The following is a 13,409-nucleotide window of genomic DNA, read 5'->3' on the forward strand; positions in this document are numbered from 1 at the left end:
ACAGTGTTATCAGACATTAGCCATTAATATGTTTTTAAGCAACTGAAAAAAGCACAAATGTCAAGGCATGTCAAAACTTCTCCAGGGCCCAAAACACCCTCAGACCCCAGAGGGTTAAGGCCTACCTTCAAACTCAGTGCCTCTTTACTTGACATCATGGGAAAATCATAAGAAATCGGCAAAGACCTCAGAAAAACAATTGTGGACCTCCACAAGTCTGGTTCATCGTTGGAAGCAATTTTCAAATGCCTGAAGGTACCATGTTCATCTGTACAAACAACAGTACGCAAGGATAAACACCATGGAACCACGTAGCCATCATCCCGCTCAGGAAGGAGACGCATTCTGTCTCCTAGAGATTAACGTATTTTGGTGTGAAAAGAACAAATCAATCCCAGAACAACAGCAAAAGAACCTTGTGAAGATTGCTGGAGGAAACAGATAGACAAGTATCTATATCCACAGTAAGACGTGTCCTATATCGCATAACCTGAAAGGCTGCTCAGAAAGGAAGAAGCCACTGCTCCAAAACCACCATAAAAAATCCCGACTACAGTTTGCAAGTGCACATGGGGACAAAGATCTTACTTTTTGGAGAAATGTCCTCTGTTTGGTCATAATGACCATTGTTCTGTTTTGAGTAAAAAGGGTGAGGCTTGCAAGCCGAAGAACCATCTCAACCGTGAAGCATGGGGGTGGCAACATCATGTTGTGGGGGTGATTTGCTGCAGGAGGGACTGGTGCACTTCACAAAATAGATGGCATCATGAGGAAGGAAAATTATGTGGATATATTGAAGCAACATCTCAAGGCATCAGCCAGGAAGTTAAAGCTCGTTCGCAAATGGGTCTTTCAAATGGACAATGACCCCAAGCATACCTCCAATGTTGTGGCAAAATGGCTTAAGGACAACAAAGTCAAAGTACTGGAGTGGCCATCACAAAGCCCTGACCTCAATCCGATAGAAAATTTGTGGGCAGAACTCAAAAAGCATGTGCGAGCAAGGAGGCCTTCAAACCTGACTAAGTTACACCAGTTCTGTCAGGAGGAATGGGTCAAAATACCAGCAACTTATTGTGAGAAGCTTGTGGAAAGCTAAACAAAACATTTGACCCAAGTTAAACAATTTAAAGGCAGTGCTACCAAATACTAACAAAGTGTATGTAAACTTCTGACCCACTGGGAATGTGATGAAAGAAATAAAAGCTGAAATAAATCATTCTCTCTACTATTATTCTGACATTTCATATTCTTAAATTAATGATACTAACTGACCTAAGACAGGGAATGTTTTCTACAATTAAATGTCATTAATTGTGAAAAACTGAGTTTAAATGTATTTGGCTAAGGTGTATGTAAACTTCTGACTTCAACTGTATATATTAGCAACTGGCATGCTATTCAGAAACAACATGCATACAATTGTTGTAGCCAATTATTTGCTCACTTAGTTTTTCAAAGTGCAGGGTTCTTTCCAAAGTTCTTTGTTATCTGTTCATTTAAAAGGTCAGTTTGGTATTGAAAAAAGTAATTAAACTTATAAAGAGAACAACAATGTTTGTTTATCTTTCAACATATTTATGTAATGTAATTAAATCCTGTGATAATACCGTATACTGTGATAAAAGCTTCAGTAATTATTGTGATGTGAAAATTTGATACCGTCACATGCCTAATTATTAGTGGTCATTAGCAGAAAAAAATGTAATGCTACAAAAGTTTAGGATATGGTACCTCGAACTTTAGCCTGAAGGGTTTTCAAATGAACAAAAACATTTAAATCTACAACCTCTCCTCTATCTCACCTTGCACAGAATTCAAAAATTCAAAATTTTACGGGTGAGAGTGAAGAAATGTGTGAGTATATGAGTTTGAGGAACTGAGCGACATGATTTGCACATTGTGACATATCTTCCCTCTCCAGGGCTCTAACAGACCGCCCTTCTCAGAGAAATGCAAAAAACCAGTGAGCTAGAGAGACAGGCAGAGAGAGAGAGAGAGAGAGAGAGAGAGAGAGAGAGAGAGAGAGAGAAGGAAAGAGAGGGAAGGGGAAGGAAGATGCCTTCAGGGTAAGGTGCATAAATCAGGATCTCCAAAGAGCCTCAAATGGAAAAAAGTTGAGAGCGGAGCCTCATCCGTGAGTTTAGCTGACTCCCCGCTGGCCTCCTCCGAAGTTGAGTCAGATTTACATGCACTCTGTCGCACACAAAAAAGCATATGTTCACGCACACACACATATTAAATCATACACAACCACAGTTCTCCTGATGTTTACGACAAATCATCAATTTAAAGGACAGCCCGGAGTCCCCATCAAACTTCACATTGAAACTAAATCCAGAAATGTCCAACACTGTGTCAAATGTGCGTGGTAGTAAAATAAAATTTGGAAACCATTTTTAAGGAGCAAAATAAAGCAATAAAGTGATTTGACCCATGGTAAAGTCACTGGAACGCACAGACTCCAGTGGGTTATTGCTTTTATAAAATGATGGAACAGCAATATAATAAAAGACACCCATGTTCAATAAACTTTTTAACTTTTAAACATTACTTCCACCTAATGATATACTGTAGTTCTTTGTCCTAACCAATGTAGCATTTCACATTTACACATTTGGCAGACGCTTTTATCTGCATTCAAGGTACAAATTTTTTCAGCATGTGTATTTTCTGGGTATTTAACCCATGACTTTGGTGTTGCTAGTGCCAGCTGAGTGACAGGAACATCATTCTCATTTAATTTGATGCATTCATATACAGAATGTGGTTTCACAGGTGTGAATTTTAAAATGTAAGAATTTACTAATATATATATATATATATATATATATATATATATATATATATATATATATATATATATATATAAAACAGATATTTAGATTATTAGATTATTATTTAGATTATTAAACTGGCAACATAAATGGCATTTCGAATGCATTTAACTTTGTTAATGCAACATATTACCAAGTGAAAAATATTCAGTGAGATAATGTAGGGTTGGAACTGTGGGACAATGAACCACTACATATTTCAACACATACAAACCACCACGCCGGCAACTGCATGGACACACAAAATACCAATAACGCCACACTCACACTCCAACACAGATACAGAAAATCACTGACACACACACACACTCACCTACACACACTAACATACATTAAAACAGATGACTCTTTTTAACTGCTGGAAAAACTGAGAGCATTCTCCTCTGCTATGCTTAATTTAGCAAACAGCCAGCATTGATGGGAGAACACAGACTCCCTCACAGAAAAAAATCTGGTTTTAACTGAAAACCGTGTGTAAACAGAACCTGATTTTATTTCTGACAGGGTCCAGAAGGTCTTTATACAGTATATGTTTTTGACCAGGCCTCATTTACAATTTAATTTTAATGTTGATACATTTCAGGTAAACATGTGCGTTAATATAGGCTGTATGTTTTGCTTCTTAAAAGGGAGGCTTTAGAATTCTATGCAGTTCTATGTGGTGGTGTTAACTGCGTGTAAGTGTGTGCACACGTGCATTTGTGTGTGTGACAAAAATAGACTCTGCATACCTTGTAGTTGCGACAGGTGGGGTTGAATGCATTTGTTCCACATGCAAAGAGAGTTTCATCGTTGCGTGGCACCAGCACTTTGATGTAGTTGTAACACTCATCCTGTGAGAGGCAAGACACTGGCTTTTACTCACAACTTATATATATATATATATATATATAACGTTTCCTCTCTCTCTCTCTCTCTCTCGTTCTCTTTCTCTCTCTCTCTCTCTCTCTCTCTCTCACTCACTCACTCACTCACACAGACACACGCATGCACATCAGACACAGAATTACCATAATCTCTATGCTGAGCTCCCAGGATCTGACTTGTTCACTGCAACTCCGGGGCAAATTCACAAAATATTTGCGGCAATCTTGTGTGCGGTAAAAACGGCATGCTTATTCACTAACCAGACACAATACATTTTAACCAGGTGCTAAATGCACTAAAACTGTGCCAGACTGTATTTCAGTCAAGTCACTGTCATTCTTTTCAGCGCAAACATGCCTCCTTTCTATGTAAATTTGGCTTATTATAGATTGCACCTTATTCACAAAACTCAGCGCTATTTGCCTTGCAAAGTTGTGGCAGCAAAAATTCATTAAATGATGATGAAATTATGAAGAAAAAAGTTATAACTGGACAAATCCAGACCTGCAGTAAAGTCAAGCGCAATTTCTGCCTTTTAGCCTCCTGAGACCCAAGCGTAACTGCTGTGTGCATTTGCCATTTCCATTTTTGATTTGTAACTAGTAGCACCTAATAATCAAGCAAAAAAAAAAAAAAAAAAAAAAGCAAATAGGTTTCCTAAAAGTTGTGAAATTTTAATTAATACCAAGGCAGATTTTTTTTTTATCAAGCTGATTATTATGTTTCCAGGAGTGTTGGTTTTCTCATTTTTTGAGACGTTACAGACATTACATCAAAAATTAGCATCATTAATTCTGATTTAATGTAATGGCCAGCATAATCCAATCACTGCCAACCATGTTCAAATAAAATTATATATTAAAAGTTCTGAATCTATGTACTGGTTACCATTGTCCAATGTCTGCCAAACATGTTGAGTGGTTCAAACATCATCTGCATCCTAAAACTGAACTTTTGGTTGGATTTTAGGAGTGAATGCACTTGGCAGCATAGGAAAGCTATTTAATGAATGACTTAACCTCCAGTGTGGGGTCTGTCTGCACTGGTCTCAGAACAGTTCGAAATGCACATTATTTTCATCCATTTAAGAGTCCATTTAAAGCCTCTGAAAGCAATATTTTTCAGCTTTTGGATGAATCCATTGATTCTCAATGTGAAAATGCACAACTAATATAGGAATGCATTTACTAATGTTAATGAATAGAACTCGTATTGTACAGTGATAACACAATAACAACATTTATATTAAAATTAAGCTAAATGACCTACAGATGTGTTCATGTTGAAAGTTATTCAAAATAACTAACACGTTTTTTCAACTTTTGAGGGAATAATGTCCCAAAATCCACGTATGTGGACATAATTTATATCAGTGCACAGACATGTGAAAAATGAATAATTTTTTTAAAGTGGCATATCAAACGAAACAAGAGGTGCTACTCTTTACAACCAAACTGGCTTCAATGAAAAAACATAGAGGCTTCGTATGCGTTGTGTGTAGCAAAGCCAAAATACAACATCCATGCATGTGGAAGCGGGGGTCGCACGAGGTTAAAGTGCCAGTTCAGGTTCCTGGACTGCAGTGGTTGAGCAATGTTGTACAGTCCCAGTAAAGTACTGTATATCAGATTGCGGTAGTTTTCTGCATCTTCCAGAACATAATGTAACATTTAGAACCAACCTGCATGATCTGGAATTGCATTGTGCAAATTGCGTTCAGCAGTAAATATTTGGGCATGTTTGTACTGTTACCTGATTTGAATTCCTTTAGTGAAAAGGGTGCTTCAAAAAACACAGACAGTAGCTGTGTCCCAAACGACACACTATACACTATGCACTCAGCCTTGTAGTGTATGAATTTTCAGAGTGTAGTATCGTCCCAAATGGAACACTTAACGGTTTTTTACTACACGGAAGCATTCGCCGTTTAACAGCTGACGGAAGTGATGTTTCAAACGCACGTGATGTATTGCCGCTAGCTTTAGCAGATTAGCCAACATCAGTTCAACACTTTTATCTTAAACAACATACATATTCACACAGGTTGGGATGATGGTAAAGCATTCAACTCACATTTGTAAGGTGCTGTATCCATTGATGCTTTGCCAGCTGCTACATTCTTCATTATTTACGATTGATTAGCAAGCTGCGTGCAATGAGTGCATGAAGTGTCCAACATTCCACACTCTGTTTTGACGGTTGAAAAAGTGCATCATCCGGGTACTGAAAGAACACTTCTTTTTGCAGCATTTTCAGTGTAAACGTACTACTCACACTACTCACACTACAAAATGGCGTAAATAGTGCAGAAGTGTGCGGTTTGGGACGCACCTATAGTATGCAAATAAATGCCCCCATTTATTTAATTCCCAACTCAGTCTTCAGTGTGTTGATATCAGCACATGTATGTACAGTACATATGTGTATACCTGCAGCCACCTGTGGGACTCACGCAAGCACATAACCTCAACACAACAGATACTTCAACAACATAATCACAGAAAGAAAGAGAGAGAGAGAAATAAAAGGCTTGTTACTCACGCTGTTTTTCCCCCTGACTGTGCATTTCTCCACATCTTTTGTCTTCCATGTCAGTTTCTGCCACACAAACAAAACACAATCATGGTCTCATCCCTCTTCACAACAGAAAATCTCATTTATTTCAATAACCATCACGGATAATAAACATAAGTGGGGGGGGGGGAAGAGTGAGAGAAACTGGGAAGTCTGAGCAACAAAGAGAAAAAGAGAGATCCATCAGGCTTTTAACAAGCTGTGGGATGTGTATATGTGTTTGTGAGCAGGTGTGTGTGGCAAGGTGGTTGCTGGTGTCATTAGGTCAGGTTGTATTACAGTGATTTACTGGACTGGCCCCTGTCAGCCCACCCAACAGGAACACAAGGCAATCAACACCAACCCAGTCACAAACACAACTATTTACTGCAGTGATATCTGATGGCTTACTCTTAACAGTTAAGTTATTAATGTCAAAAAGTGACCCAGAGGATGAAAACCAAAGAGACTGAGCAATCTCTGCACAATCATCAACAGCATTACATTTGATGTGACTACTGTCATATTAACAACATCCCATGGATTTTTCTTGCACTTTTAAAATACTTTCAAAAATCTCTCTCCCCAGTTCACCCAGACCATTTACCCTGCTGAAGAAAAACATCTTAATCCAGCCTAAAATGGTTTGTTGGTTTTAGAGGGGTTTGGGGCACTTGTCAGCTGGCAGACCATGGTAGACCAGAAATATAAATAACAGCTGAAGGCCAGCTTGGTCAGGCTGGGAGATCTTAGACTGGTTTAAGATGTTTTTTTTTAGCAGGGTATTGAAACCAAACTGTAAAAAAGTATCTTTCAGAAAATTCTTAAAGAGGCTGTTTTTGAAGGATGGGCCAATGGCAATTATGCTGGACCAGAAAACAAACTTGCAACTTGTAAGTAAGTGTTGTCAGTCATTTCACATGCACCAAGCTTAACCAATCATAATATAGCTCAATTACATAAAGACATAAAGGTACGGTAGCAAAAACAGCTCTCTCTTTAACTCTATGTGTCAGACAGAGGGTGGAAAATGGTTAGGTACAACAAAATTCCAAATATTTTTTGGTGCAAAAGACCTTGACTAACATTATAAGTGGACCTCAGGGAAAAATGTAAAATGCTACAGAAGTGTAGAATATGGGTTTTTAAAGCCTCTATAAAGAGAATTGCTCATTTTTAAAATTAGAATTCCGAATGTTCCTTCACTAAAGGCAAATAAAAGTAAATATTCCAACATCGTACACTTCAGCACTGCGAGAAAGAATATCACTAAATATAACTGATACAGGAAGTTGAGAGAAAGGTGAGCTTACCTGTTGGGGGTAGATACGCTCCATTGAAGCACTGAGGTTAATGGCAAAAACGTGATCTCTACAGAGAGAGAAAGAAAGATAGACAGACAGAGAGAGATTTGAGAGATGTATGTCAATAGTCTCATTTAAACTGAAAATTGTTTGAGCACAACTGAGTTACTTTTTTTGCGGTTCTTTTCAGTAAATAACAATACAGTGCCAATAACACCTTGAGTTGAATTGAAAGGGGCAGAGGACATCAGAAAGGAGAGAGAGAGTGCATGAGTGGTAAGAGACAATAGCAGGGGTGAGAAAGGTGACAGAGACTGTGTGAGCAAGACAGCAATCCAGGTCTGAATAAGACTGATTGGGCCAATCATACAAACCTTATCATTAGTGTGTGGGTCTTATCACTGCACTCGTCTGGAGAAACAACCCTAGCATGTACGGAATGGGAGGTTTGGAATTCCCAGCCAATGTTGCATCTAGAATCTTTTAAAACTTGTGTGGCTGTTAAATTCTGTGCTTTGGTGCAGTGTGTGCATGATACCTGGCAGCAATATAGAGCATGTGGTTAATCCGCAGCATCCTTTGAAAATCCAGCCCCAGTCTGGCAGTGTCGTTATCTGACATGTTCCCCTGGAAACTGGGGTACAGGTAGGTGTCTGTATGACGGGGGCGAGAAAAGTCTGGATTATAATCAACTAAAGACTTTTTTTAGTCTTTACCTTTTTGGTGTCAATGATGCATGTGAACTTGTTCTAATTAAAGCAGAAGCATGAAATTTTTTATATGTTAATATACTTTCTCCTATCCCAGCTTATGCAGAAAAAACTATAAGTAAGCCATTTGTAGGTGAATTTCCTCAAAAACTCTAAACACTGTGTCTCCATGGTTTGGGAGGCCCGACTGCCCAACACAGAGACACTCAGTAAGTTTACATGCACTTTAAAAGTTTGATTCTGTTGGACTTAAACAGTAATTTGTCTTTTTAAAATGTCATGTAAAGTCCAAAATCGGACTAACAGACCAAAATAATGCAAATGGAGCTCGGCTTCATCCAGCATGTAAAAGCATTAACAGGACCGCAATTTGCCTCAGCGACTTGTATTACCAGCACGTCCTCAGCTGGTGTCCTTCCTTCCTTCAGATATTCGATTGCACATTGTGTCATGTATACTTGGACAGACAGGTTGTAGCTTGACTACACAAAAACTCCCTGTAGCAAAATTATAACTTCACATGTAATCGTACTGACTGACTTAACCAATGGCATGAGTTTGGGGCAGGACTACCTGTTTGAGTGATCAACGGCAGATGGGGAGAATATTTGAGAAAGCTGTATGAAAAAATAAATATTTTTGCAATTCTGTTTGGTGGTGCCAGTGATGCAGACGTTAGTCAATTCAGCTTTAACTGTAATTTGGTAACAGCACAAAATGTTTTAATGATGTTTTTTTAACAGAAATTTCAGATGGTGCATTGATAAGAACATTCACATTTCTACATCTACACTTCTCATGACTATCCTGAACATTTTAATTATAAAATTATGTGGGATCAGTACCGTGGCTGTAGTGCAGGAGATTCGAATCCAGCCTGCATCATGTACCAATCCCATTCCCTCTTTCCATCCTATAATTTCCTGTCTGCTCCAATTGTGTATCTATCAATATTCTATCAAAAGAAACAGTGATCTTATTATGGTGTCGTTACATTCTAAGCACTGACATGGCAAACATGATTTCCAAATTAATCTTATTTACAGTTATAAAGATTAATTTCTAGCAAAGTGTCAAAGAGTTACTTTGCTGTGTTCTTCTTTACATGGCTGAGTAGGTCATACAACATTTTCTGACCTGCAGAAAAGTCTACAATGACCCTAGGGACCAAGTTCTGTTTCAAAACTGTCAAATGCACAGAAGTAGAAGAGTGATGGAGTGACAAATATGACCCTGGGGTGGCTCTATTTTATGAAGTTTATTGCTATGACCCTACAGTATGTAATAGCTAATGTACATTATATGATTTTGAAACTATGTATCATTAAGAGTTTCTCCAGAGCTTGGCAGGCCACAGTTGGACACAGCAGGGATAAAGCTTCCTCAAATATTCAGGCAACAGTCAACAAAAATATAAGGGTTAAACTGGAGCAGAAACTTCATTCTCTCCTCAAAGGCACTGCCCGGGTAAACAGCATCATCTGATCTCTGCAGGATCATCACTCAATAAAGATCACCCAGAGATTCTGCATCTCAATATACAGCCAATGAACCAGGAATATTAGAAAGGATGTGTGTGTGTGTGTGAGAGGGAGAGAGGGAGAGAGAAAGAGACTTTTTAAATTACAGCCAGTGAACCAGGAATATTAGAAAGGATGTGTGTGAGAGAAAGAGAGAGATACTTCAATCCACATAATTTCCTCAGAAAGATCACTGCAGGAACTCGGTGCAAAAAAATAACAAATGTTCTTGAATTCTCAGAATCTTCAGCCAAAATTAAGTTCTACATTTTTAGTCAAGCAGTCACAGACACACACGGTAACGCCCTGTCTACACTGGATGCGTCCGTTGATGTGACGACTTGAAGCTGTCTACACTGGAACCGTCGAAGTGAAAATTCTAAATGACGTGCAGATAGCATGGACCAACTAGCCGTGAGCTCGAGAACACTTCAGCGCTGGTTAAATGGGTGAATAACCTGTATCCTACTTTATTTTCGATGGAAATCCACTGGTATAAACATTTACTTATTATTATAGCATTTGGGGCTGGGTATCGCCAACTACCTCATGATATTAAACACATCATGATAAACATCACAACCTGCCTCTTCATAAATTAACCTGTAGGAAATTCTACGAATGCACACATAAATAAGGATCTAAATCATCGGTGCAACATATGGGTCTTTTCCACTGAAAGGTACAGTTCGGCTCGACTTGACTCTGCTCGCTTTTTGGGGGTTTTCCACTGTGGATGTACCTGGTACCTGATACTTTTTTTAGTACCACCTCGGTCGAGGTTCCAAGCGAGCTGAGCCGATACTAAATGTGACGTCAAAACCCTGCAGATCACTGATTGGTCAGAGAGAATCGTCACTACCAGCGTCACTGGATTTGCAACACGGGACATCAACCCGCTAGTTTTAAAGTTAGCAACAGCGACAGCAATATCATTTGTTCACGCGACTTTCGAATTGTAAAAAGAAATGGCTGTGTGCAAAACCATGCCGTGGTCAATAAACGAGGTGCAGACGTTCCTCTCGTTAGCAATGAACGAAACGACGTGAAACGAAAAAGTCTTTCAGGAAGTGTCTCAGCTGTTGGCCGCACACGGCTACCACCGGACCTACCAAAAGTGTAGGGAAAAGTTAAAAAAACTTAAAAGTGACAACAGAACCATCAAGGACCACAACAGCCGAAGTGGTTCAAACAGAAGAAAGTGTAAGTGGTTCGACCAAATGGACGCTATCTATGGCAATAGTCCGGCGAGCAATGGGAGGGAGAGAGCCCTGGACTCGGCCACGGCGTTGGAGTCCAAGATGGAGGATGGTACGTTTTGTTACGTTAACTCTATATTCTGCTTGAAAGCTTCACTTTATTTAGTTGACCAGCTACTGGAAAGCTTGCTTCTAAAACAACCAGGCCAATTTAACTGTTACACTTGTGTAAAATCACCATGCAACAACTGCTTTATGCAGCACAATGAGCTAGTAGCTAACAGCTAGCATCGTGTTATTGTTTATGGTCAGTAATGTTTGTGTCGCGTTTAAGATGATGTCACGGCAGCAGAGGCGGCACAACTATGACGATCAGCCTATAATCCCACCCACGTTGAGGCGGCACTAAACTGCAGTGGAAAAGCAAGCTCAGAAAAGTAAAGCAAGCAGAGTCGAGTCAAACCGTAACATGCAGTGGAAAAGTGCCAATAGTAAGAAACAGAATCACAATGTATCACTGCAAGATTGCACTGGAAAGGCCCTTCATGGATTTAACAAAAAAAGTGAATTTTGTTGTAGAATGCTGTTCTCCACTAAATAATTAAACTTTGTGTAAACAGGATTTAGCATTCAGAAGAGGAGTGACAACTGTATTTAGCCGCAGTGTGTACGTGGCCACAGTCATCTTCTAACAGTGTTTAAAGGCTCCTGCACAGAGCAATGCCTCAAAATGTAGAAGCACACATATACTCACAAACATATAAGCATGCACACACAGGTGGAAATGGTTGATAAATGGGCCTCATTACTCGTTTGATGTTCCTGTTGGAGAGCTCTATTAGCCCAGCTATCTTTACCAGTGGCTCTGAGTCTTAGTGTCTCTGTTTGATCCACTGGAGGAAAACTCCTCCCCCCCTTTTCCTCCTCTCTCAAATATGGACCAGTGATTTCAGCAGAACAAAGAACCCTGGGCCTGCAGAGCTCTCGAACCTGCTCAAACATGACCTCGTAAGCCACCCCTGACTGTCATGTGGCATTCTTATAACTTTTAAAGACCTTTGAAAATGCTTGATGAGTACAGTTTTCTTTCCTGTGTTATAATTAATTAATTATTTTTTTAATTAATTCTTTACATTTATATAGTGCTTTTCTAGACACTTAAAGCGCTTTACATAATAGTGAAGGGATCTCCTCAACCCTCACTAGTGTGCAGCATCCACCTGGGTGGTATGGCCCTATTTGTTGTATTTCCTATTGAAACAGGAAGTATTGGCAGGACATGTCGACAGGCTCGTCTCTTATTTCAAATAGCCAATAGCCTTTAGTTTATATCCCAGTCGTGAACCGTGATTTGATACTTACTAGTCGGTTGCAGATGGAATTAGAAGGAGGGGCATTCTCATTCTAGACAGCATTTGATTGGACAAAAATCTGTGTAATGTGAGAGGAGTCATCAATATTTTTTTCCCATTTCCCGGAGGAGGAAGACTGTTCATTTTAAATGTGTACACTAGGGCTGGGTATAGATTACAGATTTCCCGATTCGATTCCGATTAACAAGCTCTCGATTAGATTTTGATCCCGATTTAGACTCAATCTCGATTCTTATAAATATATTTCAGTTATAATGTCACTTTTGCTTACATATGAAAAAAATTATCTTCCAGCTAATGCTGATAATTATACAGGAGGCCTTCTAACTAGGTATATTTAGAAAATATTGATATTCAATTATACTGATAATATTTTATTCGTTTTTCATCATTTTGGTCACATTTCTGCTATTTAAAAATCAACAAATGCATGTATTCAATCCATAAATATGATATTATATTTCATATATTATATTTTATTACGTTTATTGTTAAATTGCGTAATTTGTACTATTTACAAGTATTTACATTGATTTGTTGAACGTCCGGCATTGTTTCTTTTTTTCCTTTTTTGTGATTTCCTCCCCTTTTCTCCTCAATTTGGAATGTCCAATTCCCAATGTGCTCTAAGTCCTCATGATGCGTAGTGACTCGCCTCAATCTGGGTGGCGGAGGACGAATCTCAGTTGCCTCTGCATCTGAGACCGTCAATCTGTGCATCTTATCACGTGGCTTGTTGAGCGCATTACAGCGGAGACATAGTGCATGTGGAGGCTTCATGCTACTCTTTGCGGCATCCACGCACAACTCACCACGTGCCCCACCGAGAGCAAGAACCACATTATAGCGACCACGATGAGGTTACCCCATGTGACTCTACCCTCCCTAGCAACCTGGCCAATTTGGTTGCTTAGGAGACCTGGCTGGAGTCACTCAGCACGCCCTGGATTTGAACTCGCGACTCCAGGGGTGGTCGTCAGCGTCTTTACTCGCTGAGCTACCCAGGCCCCCCTCAGCACTATTTCTTTAAGAAAACTGGCATTTCG

At 39.3% G+C, this 13,409-nt stretch overlaps 1 protein-coding gene across 8 annotated transcripts in view; it reads right to left on the minus strand.

Annotated features, from left to right (window-relative positions):
- The window catches only part of sema6e (sema domain, transmembrane domain (TM), and cytoplasmic domain, (semaphorin) 6E), a 211,955-nt gene that overhangs the window by 59,209 nt on the left and 139,337 nt on the right, over positions 1-13,409 (minus strand). For 7 of the 8 annotated variants that reach the window (XM_051721790.1, XM_051721789.1, XM_051721787.1 and 4 more), the window contains 4 exons: positions 8,100-8,214; positions 7,571-7,628; positions 6,246-6,302; positions 3,569-3,670 (listed from right to left, as the gene is read on the minus strand). In XM_051721790.1, the coding sequence (XP_051577750.1) occupies positions 3,569-3,670; positions 6,246-6,302; positions 7,571-7,628; positions 8,100-8,214 (332 nt within the window). Of the gene's footprint in view, positions 1-3,568; positions 3,671-5,777; positions 6,081-6,245; positions 6,303-7,570; positions 7,629-8,099; positions 8,215-13,409 lie in introns of those variants that run through there. The other variant, XM_051721792.1, reaches the window with a different exon arrangement.

The sequence above is a fragment of the Myxocyprinus asiaticus genome, chromosome 16 (genome assembly GCF_019703515.2).
Source record: "Myxocyprinus asiaticus isolate MX2 ecotype Aquarium Trade chromosome 16, UBuf_Myxa_2, whole genome shotgun sequence".
Classification (NCBI taxonomy): Eukaryota; Metazoa; Chordata; class Actinopteri; order Cypriniformes; family Catostomidae; genus Myxocyprinus; species Myxocyprinus asiaticus.